The following is an 18,501-nucleotide window of genomic DNA, read 5'->3' as shown; positions in this document are numbered from 1 at the left end:
TTGTTTTTCTTTTAAGGTTAAAAACGACAACTAACGCCAACCATGAAAGATCCAAGTCGCAGCAGTACTAGCCCAAGCATCATCAATGAAGATGTGATTATTAATGGTCATTCTCATGAAGATGACAATCCATTTGCAGAGTACATGTGGATGGAAAATGAAGAGGAATTCAACAGACAAGTTAGTTTTATGTACAAACATACTCTCTCTTTTGTAGCCCATAACAGCCCTCAGTACTTGACCCTGAAGCGTGTTTTATTTCGTCCCTTATATATGAAATATATGAATTAATGTGCCACTACTCCTCTTTTATTTGGATGCTGATTACTACCAGGTTTATCTGCTCACTGAAATAATTTAGGGAGGTTTTTTCAGCATTCCACCCCAGATATTCTTATTCAGGAGGACTAGGGTAGAGCCTAGGAAACCTTTTTTTTTAAATTTTTTTTTTTTTAACGTTTATTTATTTTTGAGACAGAGAGAGACAGAGCATGAACGGGGGAGGGGCAGAGAGAGAGGGAGGCACAGAATCAGAAGCAGGCTCCAGGCTCTGAGCCATCAGCCCAGAGCCCGACGCGGGGCTTGAACTCGCGGACCGCGAGATCGTGACCTGAGCTGAAGTCGGACGCTTAACCGACTGAGCCACCCAGGCACCCCGAAACTTGTTTTTTAAAAGCTCCAAGATGGGGTGCAACTAGATGGTTTATTTGGTGGATCATGCGACTCTTGATCTCAGGGTTGTGAGTTCGAGCCCCATATTGGGTGTAGAGACTACTTGAAAATAAAACTTAAAAAAATAAAGTTGGTTCCAGTGTACAGTTAGGTTTGGAATCCATTGCCATGCACCAATCAGATTGCTATTAAAAGAGTAGAAAGCAGGAGGAGATAGTCCTAGCTACTAGGGTACAGAATTGTGTTGTGTTTCACCTGAGGTTCTCAATCTGATGAGCCTGAAAATCTGCCACCACTGTTCTCTTTAGAGAATGCTCAGACATTGATGAATGTTGTCTTTTATTTCCATATTTCTGGCATCTGTTCCCATGTTTTGTCTAGTTCCTCCCTGATCATGGCTTTGGTAATCAGTAGTCAGCTGGATTCCACCATATCCAGTAATGGATATTCTGAAGTAAAACAGTGTAGTCTTAATTCAGTGAGAATCATTTGGGCTGTTTTTGTTAGTTTGGATTTGTTTTTAATTACCCATGCCTTGACCCTACCCTGTACAGAATTTTAGTCATTTTTGGTTGGGTTTAGGGTTTTCGCAGTTGTAAAGTATCACAGGTAATTCCAATAGGCATTCCTCAATGAAAGCACTCCTTTATTTAATACTTCCCCACTTTCTGCTACTACACATAAAGACAGCAAAACCTTAAACAGATCCTCCCTAGTCTTACAGTAAACGTTTTTTTTTCTTGGCACAGGAGCAGAGAAGAAGGTTAAAATAGTGTGTTTTTAAATGCTTTAAATTGCTTTTTTGGTTTCTGTTTTTTTTGTTTGTTGGTTTTTTTTTTTTTTTTTTTTTGAGAGAGGAAGCATGCACATGAGCTGGTGAGGGGCAGAGGAGGAGAGTGAATCCTAACCTAAGCAGGCTCCATGTCCAGCACAGAGCCCAGTGCAGAGAGCTCAATCCTACAACCCTGGGATCATGACCTGAGCCAAAATCAAGAGTTGGATGCTCAGCCAACTGAGCCACCCAGGCACACCTTAAATGCCTTAATTCAGGATATTTTAAATCATTCCTAGTGACACATTCCTAGTGACACATTACCAAGTGTGCTATCAGTGATGCTTTATTTATTATAAATCCAGATAGAAGAGGAGTTATGGGAAGAAGAATTTATTGAACGCTGTTTCCAAGAAATGCTGGAAGAAGAAGAGGAACATGAGTGGTTTATTCCAGCTCGAGATCTCCCACAAACTATGGACCAAATCCAAGACCAATTTAATGACCTTGTTATCAGTGATGGCTCTTCTCTGGAAGATCTTGTGGTAAAAAGTTATTTTTCATCTTTTTAAAAAACTAGCTCATCTTTCCCTTAAGTGGAAAAGCCAGCAGTATCTGTTTAACAAGAGTTCTACATTTCTTCCCCTTCAGAAATTGTACTGCTTCTTTCTATGGAAGCAGGGGCCTCTCAGTCTCACTTATGACTTAGAGTGACTTCTGGCAACACTCTGGAGCTAGTCTGAGACTGCTAACAGACTTCTTGCCACTACTTTTAGTTTTGATAACTATATTACCCTAGGATATGTAAATATCTTAAAGCTTCAATCCAAAAGAAGTATATGGTATGTCCATGTGACTTGCCTATACAAAAGTAGCTTGATGAAGAAGTTTTGCTCATTAATTTTTTCTTAAACATTTGGCGAAATTTGCACATTTTTATCTGAAAGGTGAGAATTTGGAGATTTTTTTTTTTTTCCTGCCCCAAGATTTTCATTGAGTTACCCTAACTCCATTTGGAACTGGGATTTAATATGGACTTTTACAAGCTTTTGTCAGAAAAGGAACAAAAACCTATTTACATTTTTACCTACTCTCTATGTCTCATTGCTGGGGACGGTAGGTACATTTGCAGTAAATTTTTTCAGGAATTAAGATACGTAGGCATCAGTGCTAGAATAGAACGTGATGAATCGTTTGCTAAAATTAAGATAAAATGATCTGAAGTCATAATGGTGACCTTTCTGTCCATATTGACAGTCTCTACTTTCTTTTACAATATAGTTCTCTGGGATTTACTCCTAGACTCACAAATATTTTTTGCAGTTATTTTTTGTTCACTGTGCATTGATTTCCTAACCTGGCAATATATCATCATTACCTGTGAAGGATTAAAACCAAAAATAAGTCCCTTAGCTAGATCCCAGACTTGCAAACCAGTTGTCTAGGCATAAAAAACACTCCTAGGGCATACTGCCAGCCTGCCCCATCAGGCATTTGGGAACCATTCTTCTAAAGGGCTGTATGGAGAACACTGAAATTTACATTGTAGTACAGATTTGTTGTAGTAAATGACAACCCAGTTGAGCAGATGTGTGATCTCAATAGTCTGTTGTGATATGCTTGCTTATGACTACATTAGTCATTCCACAAATAATCCTGGTTGCTCTGATGAGTGAAGTCCTTTGCTGGTCATAATGTATAACTTTAATCTGGACCCAATACAATTTAATTGTCTAGAAACTGGCTTGTTCTTCTTGGTCTATTTGAGATTGTTCTTGAATGTGCAATGCTTTTTTTAATTTAAACTTCACACTTTTAAAGTTTAGATAGATTTCCTTTGAGAGAAGTGAGAGTATGTCCTGTCCAAGGAAATGGCTGTGTATAAATTATAAAATTAATATTAAATTGTTGCTTCAAGATGTTATTTAATATACTTTGGTCATGAAGTAAGTGGCATAGGGGGATCATATTCAATCTAAAAGCCTACCAGTATTCTGACATTTCAGGCCCTGTAATACATTTTGATTTCTTTTCATTTTTATCAACTATGGTGGAGGCAGATTTCCACCTATTGTGGAATGTCTGACATGTCTGCTTAGGAAAGTCAAGATTTAGAGATCTAGAATACTGGCTCTTAAAGACTTTGGCCCATTCTTCCTCTAACTGATGCAGAAATAGGGTTCCAAAGAGAGTGACTTATCCAGGCTTTCATAGGAAGTTAGTTTAGAGCAGAGCTGGAATTCCATCTTAGGGTCTTCTCATTCCCCATGTAGTTTTCTTTTCCTTTTACAAACCTTGCTTCCTGTAGTAATTAGAATACAGCAGTTTTAGAAAGACAACTCTATATTTTCAATGAGGATCATAAGCAAAATTAATCCATAAACAATTCCCCAATCCACTTTAATCATCATTTCAATACTTGTTTAATATTTTTGCATAGTATGAAACTGTTAAAATCAAATATAGTTAAATGAACAGAATTCCTTATTCAGTGACACCTTTTTAGTTTGTGTGTAGATAGTGGGTTTCTGATTACACTTAAGCAAATTTAATTTCAATTTTTACTTTCTCTTTAGAAGGCTATAAGTTTTCATATATTATGTATGCGTATATATATATATATATATATACGCATACATAATATATGTAGTTTACTTCTGGTTCCTTCTTTCCCTTCTATAGATAAGATTTTTTGGGTTAAGTTTAACCGTACAACCTGAGTTCTTTTGTCTTACGTTTTTTGGAAGATATTTTTGCATGAGGATCTGGGTTGAATGCTTTTGAGTATCTGAAGCCATCTGTTAATGAACTTGATTTTTTATGTACTTATTTTCCAGGTCAAGAGCAATCTGAATCCAAATGCAAAGGAGTTTGTTCCTGGGGTGAAGTACTAAAATATTTGAGTAGACGGGGCCCTCTTTTGGTGGATGTAGCACAATTTCCACACTGTGAAGGCAGTATTAGAAGACTTAATTGTAAAAGCTCTCTCTTGTCACTGTGTTACACTTATGCATTGCCAAAGTTTTGTTAGTCTTGCATGCTTAATAAAAGTGCTGAGACTGTTATTAAGTAATAAGCTGTCAAACATTTACTGAAAATAGAATTGGCCCCATGGCTTGATGTGAAGACAGCGAGGAAAGAAGCACCAGTCAAGATGTAACAAAGCGCCAAATTAAAATGACCTCTAAATCTTCGTGAATTGCCTTTTTTGAGGCTAAACTGGTCCCTGAGCGTTAGCTAACCGTTGTTAATGTCCAAACTTTTTTTTTTTTTTAACGAGTAAATTTAAGTTCAAGTTGTTAGGCAAATTTCTCAGTTCAGACTTACTAAATTTGCATTTGTCACTATCAAGAAGAATTTCCTTTTTCTGAAGAAGGCCTTGTTAATTAATTTGAAACAATTCATTATAGACAAGTAAGTCTTTGGTTACTGAGGTTATAAGGTAATGCTCATGATGAGAACTAACCCTGGCTTTTATGGTATGTTATCACGTAAGAAATGTGAATCCTTCTAGTGTTAGATCTGAGGAAGTATTGCATCTTCTCAGGTGTCACTGCATCATAGCCATGCCTATGTGAAGTGCAACATTTGACCCACCATAATCCAGTTGAACAAAGAAATTGTAACATGATTTGAGTGGTGCTTTTCCTTGCTTTGTTAACCATCACTACAATGGTCTGCAGCACAACTTTTCTTTTAACAAAGCTAGAACAGTTTTGGCTTCTTAAACTTCATACTTGGGTAGGTTAAGCTGCCATACGTGTTCAGTGTGAATAGTGTTTAAGTTGAAAATATTGTAAAAAAATTATATTTTTTCAAAAATATTTAAAAAAATAAATAATAGTAGAACTGAGCTGATGGTTGTGTTTATTGGTGCTTGAGTGCAGACTCTCCTGTGGTGATTGATACTCACTGTATTGTGGGTTCAGTACTTCAGGACAACCCTACTGGCAAGAATTGCTAAGAGAGCAGGCTTTATTAAATTCCATAGTGTCAAGTGTGTCATTACGCATGTATCTGTCCAAAATGTAGCAGTAAAACAAACCTGATCTCCCCTTCTGTAAGCCACTGTGATTACCTCAGGCTGCAGTCAGTGTCAGGGCAGTTATGGATGTCCACCTTAAGAAGGTTTTTGGCTAACCAGTGTAATGGTAACCTTACTCTAGTATAATCTCCATTGGCTTCTGCCCTTCACAAGCCGTTGCTGTTCTGATTGGACTCGTATGCTATTTTGGTTCACCTGGACCATCCCTGTTTTCCCCTCACAAACTTATTTATATGTTTGTTCCTGAGGTGAAGTATTAAAGGAGTTTGTTCCTGGGGTGAAGTACTTTATTTTGGGATAATCATTATCTTGGGACAGGCTGTCAACCAACTAGCAATTCCCTGGTTCTACATACAATTCTACCTTATGGCCCTACTCAGTTATGCTTTTCTTGAGTTTGTTGGGCTCAGAATTGAGAAGGCCATATAGTCAGTCTGGTTCACATTCTTTGTGGGGGATCCTTTGGTGTGTCCAAATGCCCCAGTGTTTTTTAATAGCTACCTTAAAAGACAATAAATAGGTAGGTTGTTGTTTTTTTGTGGTTTGTGGTTTTTTTGTAATCTCAAGCACCTGGCTGGCTCAGTTGGTAGAGCATACAACTCTTGATCTCAGGGTTATGAGTTCAGGCTCCACATTGGGTGCAGAACTTTAAAAACAAAAAATAATCTCTACACCCAACATGGGGCTTGAACTCATGCCCCCAAGAGTCAGATGCTCTACTGACTGAGCCAGCAAGGCACCCCAAAACAAGTGGATTTTTAAGAAACTCTGAAGCAGAAATGATTCTACTTGGCTCTCTTTCTTTTTGGAGCTTTGATACAGCCAGTCCCCTATGTCTCTTAATAGCTAAGTACCACAAGTGGCACAGCTGGCTGCCAAATGTATGAAGCTTACAGATCCTTTTTTCTCTAAGCTTAGACAGGGGCAGATGAGTTCATTTCTACATAATGCCAAATTATCATAGTGCAGTATAACTGGAGATTATAAACTCCAGTAATGATGTAAGGTAATGATAAAGAGCAAAGACTATGGGGCACCCTTCTTCCCCTGCTCACGCTCTTTCTCTCTCTTTCTCAAAAATAAATAAACATTAAAAAAAATAGAAGTTCAGTTATTAAAATTAAAAAAAAATTTTTTTTTAATCTTTATTTTTGAGAGAGAGACAGAGCATGAGCAGGGGAGAAACAGAGAGAGAAGGAAACACAGAATCTGAAGCAGGCTCCAGGCTCTGAGCTGTCAGTACACAGAGCCCAACGTGGGGCTCGAACCCATGAACTGTGAGATCATGACCTGAGACAAAGTCGGACGCTTAACTGACTGAGCCACCCAGGCGCCCCACAGTTACTAAAATTACTAAAAAAAAAAAAAAAAAAAAAGCAAAGACTAGCCAGACTTCCTAGATGTGAATCCATTGATCATGGACAAGTCGCTTTTCTATGCCTTAGTTTCCACCTCTTTAAAATGGTAGAAATAATGGGGCATATGGCTGCCTCAGTCAGAAAAGCATGTGACTCTTGATCTCAGGGTTGTGAGTTTGAGCCCCACAATGGGTGTAAAGGAGTACAAAAAAAATTTCTTAAAACAGTAGTAATAACAGTATCTATCTTAGGATTGTGTGATTCGTTAATACACATCAAGCACTTAATATAGTCCTCAGCACATAGAAAGTTCTGTTTAAGTGATTGTTATTATTACTATTAAAAGAGTATTCTAATTTTTTAAAATGTTTATTTTTGAGAGAGAGACAGAGAGGGAGACACGGAACCCAAAGCAGGCTCCAGGCTCTGAGCTATCAGCACAGAGCCTGAGGTGGGGCTCGACCCCACCAGCCTCGAGATCATGACCTGAGCCAAAGTCAGATATTTAACCAAATAGCCACCCAGGCATCCCTAGAGTATTCTAATTTTGTTGGAACTTTTTTTTTTTCAAATTTTAGTTAAATGCTACTTAACATACAGTGCAATATTGGTTTCAGGAGTAGAATTCAGTGATTCATCACTAATATACAACACCCAGTGCCCATCCTAATAAGTACCCTCCTTAACACACATCACCCACCTCCCTCTATCAATCCTCAGTTTATTCTCTATTGTTAAGAGTCTCTTATGGTTTGTTTCCCTCTGTCTTTCTCTCCTCCTCCCATATGTTCATGTTTTGTTTCTCCCACATATAAGTGAAATCGTATGGTATTTGTCTTTCTCTGACTTACTTAGCATAATACACTCTAGCTCCTTTTGGAACTTTTCTTGTCAGGGAAACTACACATTAAAACTACTTAGCTGTTTAACTGGAATCAGACATCTGCATTACAGGTAGAGATGGAAAGTTTCAGAGCATCAGCTATTTCATTTTGAAGCCCTTTGGACAGATCACCCCATTAGGGCCTGTGTGTCATAGTTTTAAGGTAATTGAAGTCATCCTGTTTTGATTTTGGGGTTCTTATTTTATGATCATTATTGAAACAAGGCAGCATATATGAGAGGAGCCCAACGGAGGGCTTGAACTTGCAACCCTGAGATCATGACCTGAGCTGAGATCAAGAGTCAGACGCTTAACCACTGAACCATCCAGGTGCCCCTGAGAGGATTTTCGTGTTCTTGTGCATTGTCAGTATTTCTCAACCTATTCCATGTCATAAGGTATTATTTTTTTTAGCATACTGGAGTGCAAGGATGGGGCTATCTGTGGCTAGAGTTTATGGTTCATGGGCTGCAGTTGACCCATTTCCTGCCTAGATACTCAGACTGCTGAAGGGGTCAGTGTGTCAGCATACTTGTAACTTCTTAGTGACCCACATCAGTTGGGAAGTTCTGCTCTCATTATGAAATAACTAAGGAATTCCATTCAGAATCCATATTTTCACTTTGTACCCATCTACTTTCCCCTTAAAGACTGTGAAATAGGTCACAAAAGTGGAAATTGAGTAGTTTTGTTTTTCTTTGGTTAAAGCATAAGAATATGATTTTTCAACCCTCCCACAAAAGACCATCTAACACATCCTACCTTTCCTGGAAGTAATTTTTCAGACTTTGGTGCACGCAGACCCAGTATGTATATTATCTGGAGTGTCTTCTGGAACTGGATGCTGGGCTTTTGACCTTGAAAATCCTCTGAAGACTGGGCAGATAGGAATGTATTTCAGAAAGGCAATCCTCTTTACCATGCTCATCCCAATGGGGAAGTCATAGCTCTTGAGGCTGGTAGACATCTCACTGTTGGCATGGGCCCCAGCTTTCCACTGTATTAGACCTCGTTCCTCTGGGCTCCCTGGAGGAGGACAGAGAAATTACCAGGGCCAGCAACACTCTACTACCTCCCCTTCCCATAACCTAGTCCTAAGGCAGACTTCTGGAATCCATGGTCTTCATTCTCAATTATTTTCTGGGACTGAAAAGTTACTGAATCCACAATTCTCAGCTCCTAAGTTGGCAAGAGCTAGAGGAAACCCTAAAAGGTACTGGTTATACTTAGTATTTATTGTGTATCTATAGTGTACCAGGCTCTGTGCTAAGTGCTTTCATTTCTTTATCTCATTTCTCCAAAACATTCCTGTGGGAAGTATACAGGTACTATTATACAAATTTATATGATGAAGAAACAGGCAGAAAGGTTAAGTAATGGTCAGTTTACATCTCTAGTGTGGAGCTAGTGTGTGCTAAGCTGATGGGGACCAGATAGTGCCCAGACCCGCTTTGGGGCCAAGCAGGGATATTCACAAACACTATAATCATTATTAATATTCAATATTATGATTCCATATTTAGAAAATACACTTGCTTTTATAATACAAACCTCAGAAAGTCAAGCTACTAAGTAAAATCTTTGTTGGTAGTATGGATACATAAAAGATTATTTACATCTAGGGGAGTATTTCCTCAAGAGGCAGGAAAGCAGTGCGTGAGATCTCTGAGGTTTTTACAAGAGGGCTGAGGTTAGAGAAGACTGATACAGTGTGAGTAGAAAGAGACTTCCACTAGCCCCACTAGCATTTCTTGAACTAAATTACCCCTCTTAGTTTCTGCTGTGGATGGGGAAAGAAAGAAAATGCAAGGCGGCCCATCAGCAAAATGTGCATCACACAGAAGAAAGTTGTATACAGGTAATTCCATGATTAAGGACCGGCTTCTGATTTAACCAGACCTGGGTTTGAATTCAGGTTGGCAATTAGGCAACTTGAATCAGGCAAGTGATTTGATCACTCAGCTTCAGATTCCTCAACAATGCACACTGAAGGACTGTTGACGATTATGGAGCTCCCTGGGTGGCTCAGTCGGTTGTGTCTAACTCTTTGATTTTGACTCAAGTCACAATCTCACAGTTGGTTGTGCAGCTGAGCCCCTTGTCGGGCTCTGTGCTGACAGCGCAGAGCCTGCTTGGGATTCTCTCTCCTTCTCTGCCCCTCTCCTGCTTGTGTGCTCGCATTCTCTCTCTCAAAACAAACATTAAAACAAAAAAGGATTATGGGGCATAAGTATAATGATCCCTGGTAGTCATGGTTGCTGATAGGGAGTTGGGTTGAAGGATGGGAATGTGAGAATCTCAGCAAGGCAGTCTGAGGCTATTAAAATCTGAGGTAGCTTAATCCAGCTACCCAAATCACAAAGTCCGTCAGTATACAGTCCAGCTGATGCCCTCTACCTCCTCAGATTCCATGAGCATAGAGGCTGCCACTTCTCTTTCTCATGTCCACAGCCAGCCTTCTAAATGGGGAGGAGCGGGTACCACCTGTTAGTCCATGGGGTAACTGCTACCAAGAGTTCTCTCATCATCTGATGCTGTCTGGAATTCCTAAAAGTGCCATGGCACTTAGGCCTTGCCTGCCCTCCAACCCTGCAGCTGTGTTCAGGCTGGGAAGTGGTGGGCGATGGAGGGCCATCATCCTTCTACTTCCATCCCTCATCTTCCTGGAATGATGCAGTCTTTAACCTCTGCCTCCGTGGGGCTTTCCCTGATCCACCAGATCCCCCGAAACCCTCTACAGAGGCAGTATGGTGCAATTGTTGGGACACAAGTCCTAGACTGCATCAAATGGACTTGGTAAAAATCCCAGATTTGCAACCTGTTAAATCTTCAAATGCTGTGAACTTCGGTAAGTCACTTAACCTCTCTGATTCTGTTTCCTTGTGAAATGGTGTTGATAGTATCTACCAGGATAGTCTTTGAGAATGAAATGAGACACATAGTTTCATGCCTGACCCATAGTAGACCTTTGGTAAACGTTAACTGTGCTTGTTACTCATAAGCAACTGGTGACAGTTTTTATATTTTACAGGGAACATAAACATGAGCCAGGAGGGTTCTCAGGGACTCACTAAGTTATCTTCCACAATCCCTGCAAAAAGCCGTAACATCAAAGAGAAATAAATGTTAGGGGCTCTTCTAGTAGCTAGTATTATTTGGTAGTGGGTGTTGCCAACAAACTGATGCTTCATTTGTATCTGCCCTAATCTAAGAAAGCAAAGGCTACCAAAGGCACCCCTCAACCTGGCTATCAAGAATTGGAAGGAAACAACTCACAGGGCCCCAGAATGACTTCTCTAGACCCATCCTCTTCAAGACCTATGAGGCATGACTGTACCACTGTCTAGCCACTAGTCTCTCCGTCCAGCCAGTGGGCACTCCACCAGCCCAAACTTCCTGTTTCTCCTTGCACGTCCTGCATTGCATGGGTCCTGGCCACACTTCTGATCGAGGGACCATTTGTTAGAGTGCATGTGAGCCCAGCCTAGTTCTGTTTCCCTCCCAGAGGTGACCCATACCTGGCACTGTGTTGTCCAGTATGAAAGCGAGGCACCCACCCACAAACATCTCTGTGGTCAGCAGCACAGTCAGAATCTGATCCACTTCAGGAATGCCTGTGGAATAGGTCAAGGGCCAGTGGACATCTTGGCCTCACCTGAAGACCAGAGCTCAGGGACTTTGTCCCCACTTGTGGAGTTTACTGACTTCCTTGAGTGGGCAGGGAGATGAAGTGGTACAAACCCCAACTTTCTAACCTATCTATACCCTGTCCCACCCTTGGATTCAAATCCCAGTTTTGCCAATTGCTACTTATTTTGGGACAAATCATTTAACTTCTCTGAGCCTCACTTTCCTCTTCTGTAAGGTGGAAATGATAATACTATCTGTCTCCTGGAGCTGTTGTGAATATTAAATGAGCACATGTAAAGCTCCATAGCTGTCCATAGAAAGTGTCTTAGTAAAGGACAGTTGCTAATCACTTCTCAGCTTCTGGTTCACATCTAGAGTTGGGCAGGATCTGTGGTTCTGTCCTATGGTGCCTTTGACCGAGGGAGCTGTGCCCAGAGTCGAGCCCACCATACCTCCCCTATCGACCGAGATACTCAGACTAGCGGAGGCACCTGTGTTGATGACGCCGGGGTTGGACTCCAGGTAATTGGGCAGCGTGAGCCCGAAGAACATGGAAAATCCGAGCACGAACAGGTTGCGAGAGGAGTTCATGTCCACGAACTGCAAGTTGGATAGCCCCACAGCCGTAATCATGCCTGAGGGCGCAAGAGAACTGCTGAAGGCGTCCCGCAGGCCCGATGGGCTCCACCACTCCGCGACCGCGCAGAGACCCACGGCGCACACGCGGCACTCACCGAAAAGGGTGCAGAACATGCCCCCCAGGATGGGGTCAGGGAGCGAGGCAAAAAGGGCGGTGAATTTGCCAACAGTGCCCAGGACTAGCATGATGCCCGCACCATATTGCACCACGCGCCGGCTGCCCACCTGCAAGGGAGTCGGGGGGCAGGGTTAGACTCCAGGCGCGAAGCCTGACGGGATGAGTCGAGAGGACAGGAAGGTGGGCGGGGCCTGTTATAAAAGTGAGCACAAAAGGGCCGGGGCTTGATGCGGGGCGGGACCTCTCGAAGACAGGGCGTGGCTAGGCCAAAGTGGGGGAAGCTTGGGGCAAGTCTGTGGCACAGGGAATGGGGGTGGGTCTTTGTGCCGCTCCGGCTTGTCTTGGCACCTTGGTAATCCCTAGAACGCCAATGTTGGGACTAGACGAGGTGGACCCGTTGCCTGTGCCCAGCAGACCTGCGATAATGCAGCAGATGCCTTCCGTGAAGATGCCCCTATAAGGAAAGGGTGAGTTTGGGCCTCGGTCCAGCCTCTACCCTGGCTTATGTCCTCCCATCACCCTGGGCGGGCTGCTCGCCTTCTTGGGGACTGAGCAAGCTGCAACTATCTGTCCGTAGTACTCCCCACTCCAGGCCAGAGGTGGGTCTGGGAGCCAAGAGCCCACGTCCGAGCGCTAGTCCCAGGGCCCTGGAACTTACTCCCTTAGGCGACTCTGGGCTTCAATTTCCTCATCTGTAAAATGGGCACAATAAGGGTACCTTGTCTCACAGAGTCGTTAGATTGCATAAGAGAATACACATGGAGGGCTATGCACATGAAAGGCTGTCAATGACCGCAGTTTCCCTTAGGCGTCTTTATCTCAACTACTGGTGACACTCAGAGTGAGTGATGTGAGTATTCCATTTCATAAGTAAGGAGAATGAGATCTGGAAAGTATTAGTGACTTGACCAACTCCACACCTTTGAGACTCAACCTTGTCCCTACATTTGCTTCCTGAATGGCCCCTGAGGGATCAGATATTGGAGAGGGCAGGTGGCCATACCTGTTGATAGCATGTACTGGAGGGGGTGGTGCACCAGCCAGGCGGGCACAAGCATAGTAATCTCCGATGGATTCAATGATGCCGGCCAGTGTGGCACTGAACATTCCCAGGACAGCAGCCGCAGTCACTGTGGGCAGGCCCCACTGACCTGGATAGGGAGGGAGAAGGGAGGATGGGTGCAGTAACCTCTGGGATGCAGGGAGTGGACAAGACAGTATGTGGGGGTTAAGATGTCTCACGCTTGGGTGGGAGCTATACAGTTGTGGGAGCTTATTTGGGATCACTCAGAGTCATGAAGCTGGAGTGAGGCTTTGAGGAAAATACCACTCTGCCTGCCACACTATAAATGTACAGCTAATGCCAAGTGCATCACTGGCTGCGTTGGGATCATCAGGGACCATCATGGATGGTCTTAGCTGGAAGTGGAAGGGCCCAGGTGGGGTGTCTCACAGGGGTAGGGGATGCGGATCCAGGGCGCAATAGCCATGATGTCCCCTCGGGCGTCCGTTCGTGCCTGGAATCCATAAGCTGTGGGGTCTGAGGGCAGCACATTCGTCAGGGTCAGGATATAGCAGAGCAGCCACACGGTCATGATGGCCAGCACAATCTGAAGTGGGGTGGGGTGAGGGGAGCATTGAGGGCCCTGGAAGTCTTGGTCCAGGCTAAGCAGCCCCTACCGCAGCCCTAGCTCCAGCTCCAGCCCCAGCCCCAGCCCTAGCCTTCGCCCCCACACCAGCTCAGACCTGGACCCCAATACCTACTCTAGCCGCTGACTGGGACCTCACCTGTGCTCTGGCTCTAGCTCCTCTGCTGTCCTGGACCTGACCGCCCCCCGACCTTTGCCCTGGCCCCAGGTCCAGCCCCTGCCCTAGTCCCAGCCCAGCTGTCTGTCAGCTCCTCACAGGAAACATCTTGAAGATCTGGATGCGGAAGAGAGTGAGGCCTTTGCCCCAACGGTAGACAGGCAGCAGGAAGGTGAGGTTACGCAGGTACTGGGAGAAGAGGACGATCAGGAGAATGGAACTGGGGGCAGAGGCACAAAGGAAAGATGGCTGGTAGGCTGGACTGGGGCCAGGACATGAAAGGGGTGAAAGGGCTGGGGCTGGGAAAGATCAGGCTTAATGCCTGCTCACCAAGCTGAGATGCCCCAGTGGGAGCCAGCTCGGTCGCCAGCAGCTTGGAAGACAGAGAGGCCAATGAGGGAGACCGTGGGGGTGACCGTGAGAGGCCCTATGTAGCTGAGCAGGGCCCCAGGCAGCCCCATCAGCCCGATCACCACCTCCACCATGCTGGATACCATGATTGCACCCTGGACCTGGAAAAGCAAATAATGGTACTATAAGTCACTGTTTAGAGGCTATGACCTCTACATTAAAAAAAAAAAAGAAAAAAGGTCCTGGACCACCTCCTTGAATCCTCCAACTCATCATTGGCCCTCACTCCCAACTAGCCCCCTACTCAGGTCCAGATCTCTTCTACCCAGGTACAAACCCACCTCACGTATCCGTGGGTGCCAGATATGAGAAGTGTTCAGGGGAAGACTCCAGTTACCGTAGATCTCCTCTGGGATCAGAGACAGGGACACACACATAGCCAGGGAACACAGAGAAGAAGAGAAGGTGCTGCCATGAATGCAGTCTGGTGTCTGGACTCAGGACAGTTGCCCAGACTTCCAGGCCCCTGGGCCTCCCCTCTCCAGCACAGACCCCAGAAGTGTGCCCACCTTCTGGGGGGCATTTCCATCTCTCCAGACCCAGGATGGCTTTCGCTGGGACCAGAAATGCAAAGGCGCTGGCCTGGAACAGCGGCAGCCTGGAAGGAGAGGCAAAGAGCAACAGGACAGGGCCAGGGGAGGGCAGGGACACAGAGACAGCGGAGATGGGGAGAGAGGGGCACAGAGAGAAGGAAAGAAAGAATCACATCCAGGGACAGAGACACAGGGACAAGGGCAGGGCAAAGCTGAGAGAAGTCGCTGTGGCCCCAGGCAGGCCTCTAACGTTTTGGGGGCCCAAGGGAGAAAACAAATGCAGTCTCTGGCCTACAACATGCTCCCTTTCCTTCCCAACCCCACTTCCTGCACTGTGAGGGGCCATGTACAGGGAAGCAAACAGCTCAGCTCTTGCATCCAAGCCCCACTCACAACCTTCCTCCATCCCCCCATCACAAAAACAACCATCTTGTGGCCACCCAAGCCTAGAGCTGTGCACACAGGAGCAGGGGCCCCTGGGCAACAGGCCACTGAAGAAGCCCACACAGGCCCTAAAAGGGAGGAGTGGGTGGTCCTGATTACCCAGAGTAGGGCTTCACAGGAGGAGAGCCCAGCTAGGGTATATTCCCTTAAACCCGCAGACTTCTCGCCTTTGAGGAACGTCAGGGGCCTAACGTGGGATCCCAGCTTACGGGCTCTAAGGCTGGCTTGGGAGTAGGAGTAGCAGGTGGTGACAGATAGCAGCTTTTTCCCCCAAAGAAACAGCCCTCAGAGAAAACACCTTCTCCCACTGTGTGGATCACTGTGTGTGTTGAGGGTGGGGAGGCAGAGGCAGGACAGCTCACCGGATGCCCAGTGTGGTCTGGATGAGGGTGGTGATGCCCACGCAGGTGAAGATAGTACCGATGAGTTGGCTGACCATGTACTGGTCGCGGCCCACACACAGTGCCTCAGCCAGGAGGAAGGGCACAGCAATGGTGCCGCTGAAGCATGTCAAGTAATGCTGGGGGATGGTGGTGGGGGGGAGAGTGTATGAGGTGGGGCCCATAGGGCTCAAAGGGAAACAGGGGCGTCCTAACCATCCTTATGCCTGCCTCCGTGGGCCTGAACCCATGCTGCCCCTGGCAGCTCACCCAGGGCTGATACTCCTGCAAGGGATTCCCAGAGACCTACGCCTCACCTCTCTCTGGGTTAGTAATCTGCCTCCAAGTTATTCCTGTGGCTTCAGTGGAGTGAGTCCTCTTCCCTGTGACTGCCACTCTGCCTGGCAGGTGACATGTTCCTGGGGATAATCTCTCAGGCTCCATCAGACCCCCTCCCCACCCCTGCTTGGTGACCGTCACTGTTGCTGACCTTAGGTTTCTCTTCCTGTTACCCAAGATAAACTTGTTGGCCCGGAAAGGGGTGGGGATTCTGGGGAGCATGCAGAGTGGGGGTGGGGAAGCCCTCCCGAGAAGCCCACCTGGAAGCCCAGCAGAATGCACAGGTACCAGGGTGGCACATCCTCAATCTTGTACAACATGTCAAACTTGGGTTCTGTAGGCAGGGACATCGTGAGATCCCTCGTGGAGGTCCCTGCTGAGCCCAGGGACTCATGCTGGGGCAGCAGAGAGAAGGAACTCAGGGTGGAGTGATGAGGACCAGCTAAGTCCATTCTGCTCCAGAATCAATCAGGTAGCCCAAGTGGCTGTCAGATCCTCAGAAAGAGGTCCAAACCACACCCTCCCTCTCGGTTCAGCCACCCAACTGCCGCTTGGCCTGGCTACTCCCTGCTCGCTCTTCACATTCCTTTGTGCAGGGATAAGTCCACTCTGCTGGCTCCTGGAGGGCTTGGGACCAGGGCATTCCAACCAAGGGGATGGGCCCCTAAGTCAGAATGCCTTGGGGAGCAACAGAGGAGGGGACCAAGAAGGCTGAAGTCTGTGGACAGGCCCTCTTGGGCACACTGTGGTTTCACTCTTGCCCCCTTGGAGGTCCTCGGGGTTTCCCTGGCGGTGGGAGAGGTTGGGTCCCTGCTGGCCCTCAAGCTGGAGTCTGCCAGTCCTAAAGCTGATGACCCCTGCACCCACTGCCACCCACACACCATCCCCCAATTGCTACGTTCAGCTTGGGATAGTCACTCTCGATCAAGTTCATCAGAACTTTTGTCTCTTGCTTCCCGGGGAGAAGGCCTAAGAAGGCTCTCTAGCTCCCACCCAACCCTGCCCCCCCACCCAGGTCCCACCCGTTCCCCAGCACCTGTGTCTGGCCCTCGGGGTCCTCCTGGGCCCTCATCTTTGGGGCACAGGTGTGAGCGGTTCCTGAGGAAAAGAGGGGATTGGCTTTACGAAGGCCAAGAAGGACTTTAGTCCACACATCAGACATTGTTTGAAGTAAATCTGTAACCAGATCCCCAGCTCTGATTGCGAAAGGAGGACCTGGGTGGAGATAACGTATTAACTCTGGCCATGGTGGTAAAGGCCACCCAAGCCTCTGCCGTCTGAGCACGCCCTTCCCTGACTGCACCTGAGCCTGGGCATGGGACCTGTTCTTGTTTCCAAGAGAGGGTCAGAGTGCTGGTGAGGGGTGGGCAACCCCACCAACCCCAGGGTGAGGTGGTAGTAGCGGGGGGCATTTACTAGGTCACACTCTGAACAAGACTCTTCCTCCCCACTTATTAATAACAAGTTAATAATTATCATTACCATAACCACTGTCTTTAATGAGGAATGACTGTATGCCAAGCAATTGCTATGTACTGCCGTGTTTAACCCCAGGCACTAGGCGGTATTAACCTCTTTTATAGCTGAAGAAACAGATCTAGGAGATGTGATCTGACCAAGGCCACATAGGTGCATGATTTTAGAAAAACATTCCAAAAACTCAGGTTGGCCTGAACTCTGGAGCTCATGCTATAAATCAGCCATTAAATTTGATAAAGGCCTGCCCTCCCCACACAGCCACTAATCCCTCAGTTTCTCAGAGGCCCAAAACAGATGGGCCAGCCTTGCCTGTTCCCTATGTCAAGACAATGATTCCCTTCCCCTCCCGGGCAGGACTGGCTACATAATTCACAGGCCTCTGTGCAAAATGAAAATTTGGGACCCCCGTTCCAAAAGCATTATGAATTTTAACACAGCAGTAGTAGAATATTAAACCAAATATAAGGCCTTTCTAAGCACTGGGCTCTGTGTGAGTGCATGTCACTGAAACCTGCCCTCGACTCAGCCTGTCTTCTCCTCCTGGCAGGCCTACCAGCCTGATCATGGGACCTGGGGGCTAAAGGTGGTTGGGAGGGTCTGAGGAGCTGAGGCTCTTCAGCTGGTGGGGATGGACCTAAAGTTCCTGGTTCTGCTTCCCTCTGGGCTGCCCCAGCCCCAGCCCTCCAGGGCCCACCTACTTCTGGGTTGCTGTGCCCACGGCCAGGCCCTGTTCCAAGGACCCACAGGCAGCAGTGCTCTCCACCTGGGCAGCAGCTTCATCCCACGGCCGTGAATCCGTCGTCAGCTTCTCCAGTCCCCAGCTGTTCCTCTGTCTGCCTATCTTCTCCTCTCCCTTCTTGGCTCTTGCTGCCAGGTTTCCCAAAGTCGTCTGACCAGTTTGAAGCTTCAAACTTCTCCTTAGCATTTTCCTCCCCACCTGCCTCTCTCCACCCCAGTACTCCCCAGGGGGCTATGGATGGAGACTGAGCTCC

General features: G+C 46.1%; 2 protein-coding genes across 7 annotated transcripts in view; one reads left to right on the top strand and one right to left on the bottom strand.

Annotated features, from left to right (window-relative positions):
- Positions 1-5,297, top strand: part of PAIP2 (poly(A) binding protein interacting protein 2) — a 19,916-nt gene extending 14,619 nt beyond the window's left edge. Inside the window, exons 2-4 of the mRNA XM_025925026.2 lie at positions 17-180; positions 1,810-1,989; positions 4,282-5,297. Coding sequence (XP_025780811.1) covers positions 43-180; positions 1,810-1,989; positions 4,282-4,338 — 375 coding nt within the window. The 5' untranslated portion in view covers positions 17-42 and the 3' untranslated portion in view covers positions 4,339-5,297. The remainder of the gene's footprint in view (positions 1-16; positions 181-1,809; positions 1,990-4,281) is intronic.
- SLC23A1 (solute carrier family 23 member 1) overlaps positions 1-18,501 on the bottom strand; it is a 22,472-nt gene extending 3,971 nt beyond the window's left edge. The window contains exons 1-16 of one of the 6 annotated variants that reach the window (XM_086702831.1): positions 18,208-18,487; positions 17,067-17,128; positions 16,291-16,425; positions 15,674-15,831; positions 14,844-14,932; positions 14,616-14,683; positions 14,254-14,435; positions 14,023-14,143; positions 13,571-13,727; positions 13,121-13,268; positions 12,466-12,571; positions 12,095-12,224; positions 11,852-11,995; positions 11,249-11,344; positions 8,493-8,756; positions 1,773-3,746 (exon numbers count right to left, since the gene is read on the bottom strand). In XM_086702831.1, the coding sequence (XP_086558957.1) occupies positions 8,512-8,756; positions 11,249-11,344; positions 11,852-11,995; positions 12,095-12,224; positions 12,466-12,571; positions 13,121-13,268; positions 13,571-13,727; positions 14,023-14,143; positions 14,254-14,435; positions 14,616-14,683; positions 14,844-14,932; positions 15,674-15,831; positions 16,291-16,425; positions 17,067-17,128; positions 18,208-18,289 (1,923 nt within the window). In that variant the 5' untranslated portion in view covers positions 18,290-18,487 and the 3' untranslated portion in view covers positions 1,773-3,746; positions 8,493-8,511. Of the gene's footprint in view, positions 1-1,772; positions 3,747-8,492; positions 8,757-11,248; positions 11,345-11,851; positions 11,996-12,094; positions 12,225-12,465; positions 12,572-13,120; positions 13,269-13,570; positions 13,728-14,022; positions 14,144-14,253; positions 14,436-14,615; positions 14,684-14,843; positions 14,933-15,673; positions 15,832-16,290; positions 16,484-17,066; positions 17,129-18,207 lie in introns of those variants that run through there. The other 5 variants (XM_086702832.1, XM_086702834.1, XM_086702835.1 and 2 more) reach the window with 5 other exon arrangements.

The sequence above is a fragment of the Puma concolor genome, chromosome A1, assembly GCF_028749965.1.
Source record: "Puma concolor isolate L17-30 chromosome A1, mPumCon1.1.hap2, whole genome shotgun sequence".
Taxonomy (NCBI): Eukaryota; Metazoa; Chordata; class Mammalia; order Carnivora; family Felidae; genus Puma; species Puma concolor.
Note: the sequence above shows the minus strand (reverse complement) of the source record. Positions and strands in the feature narration are given on the sequence as shown.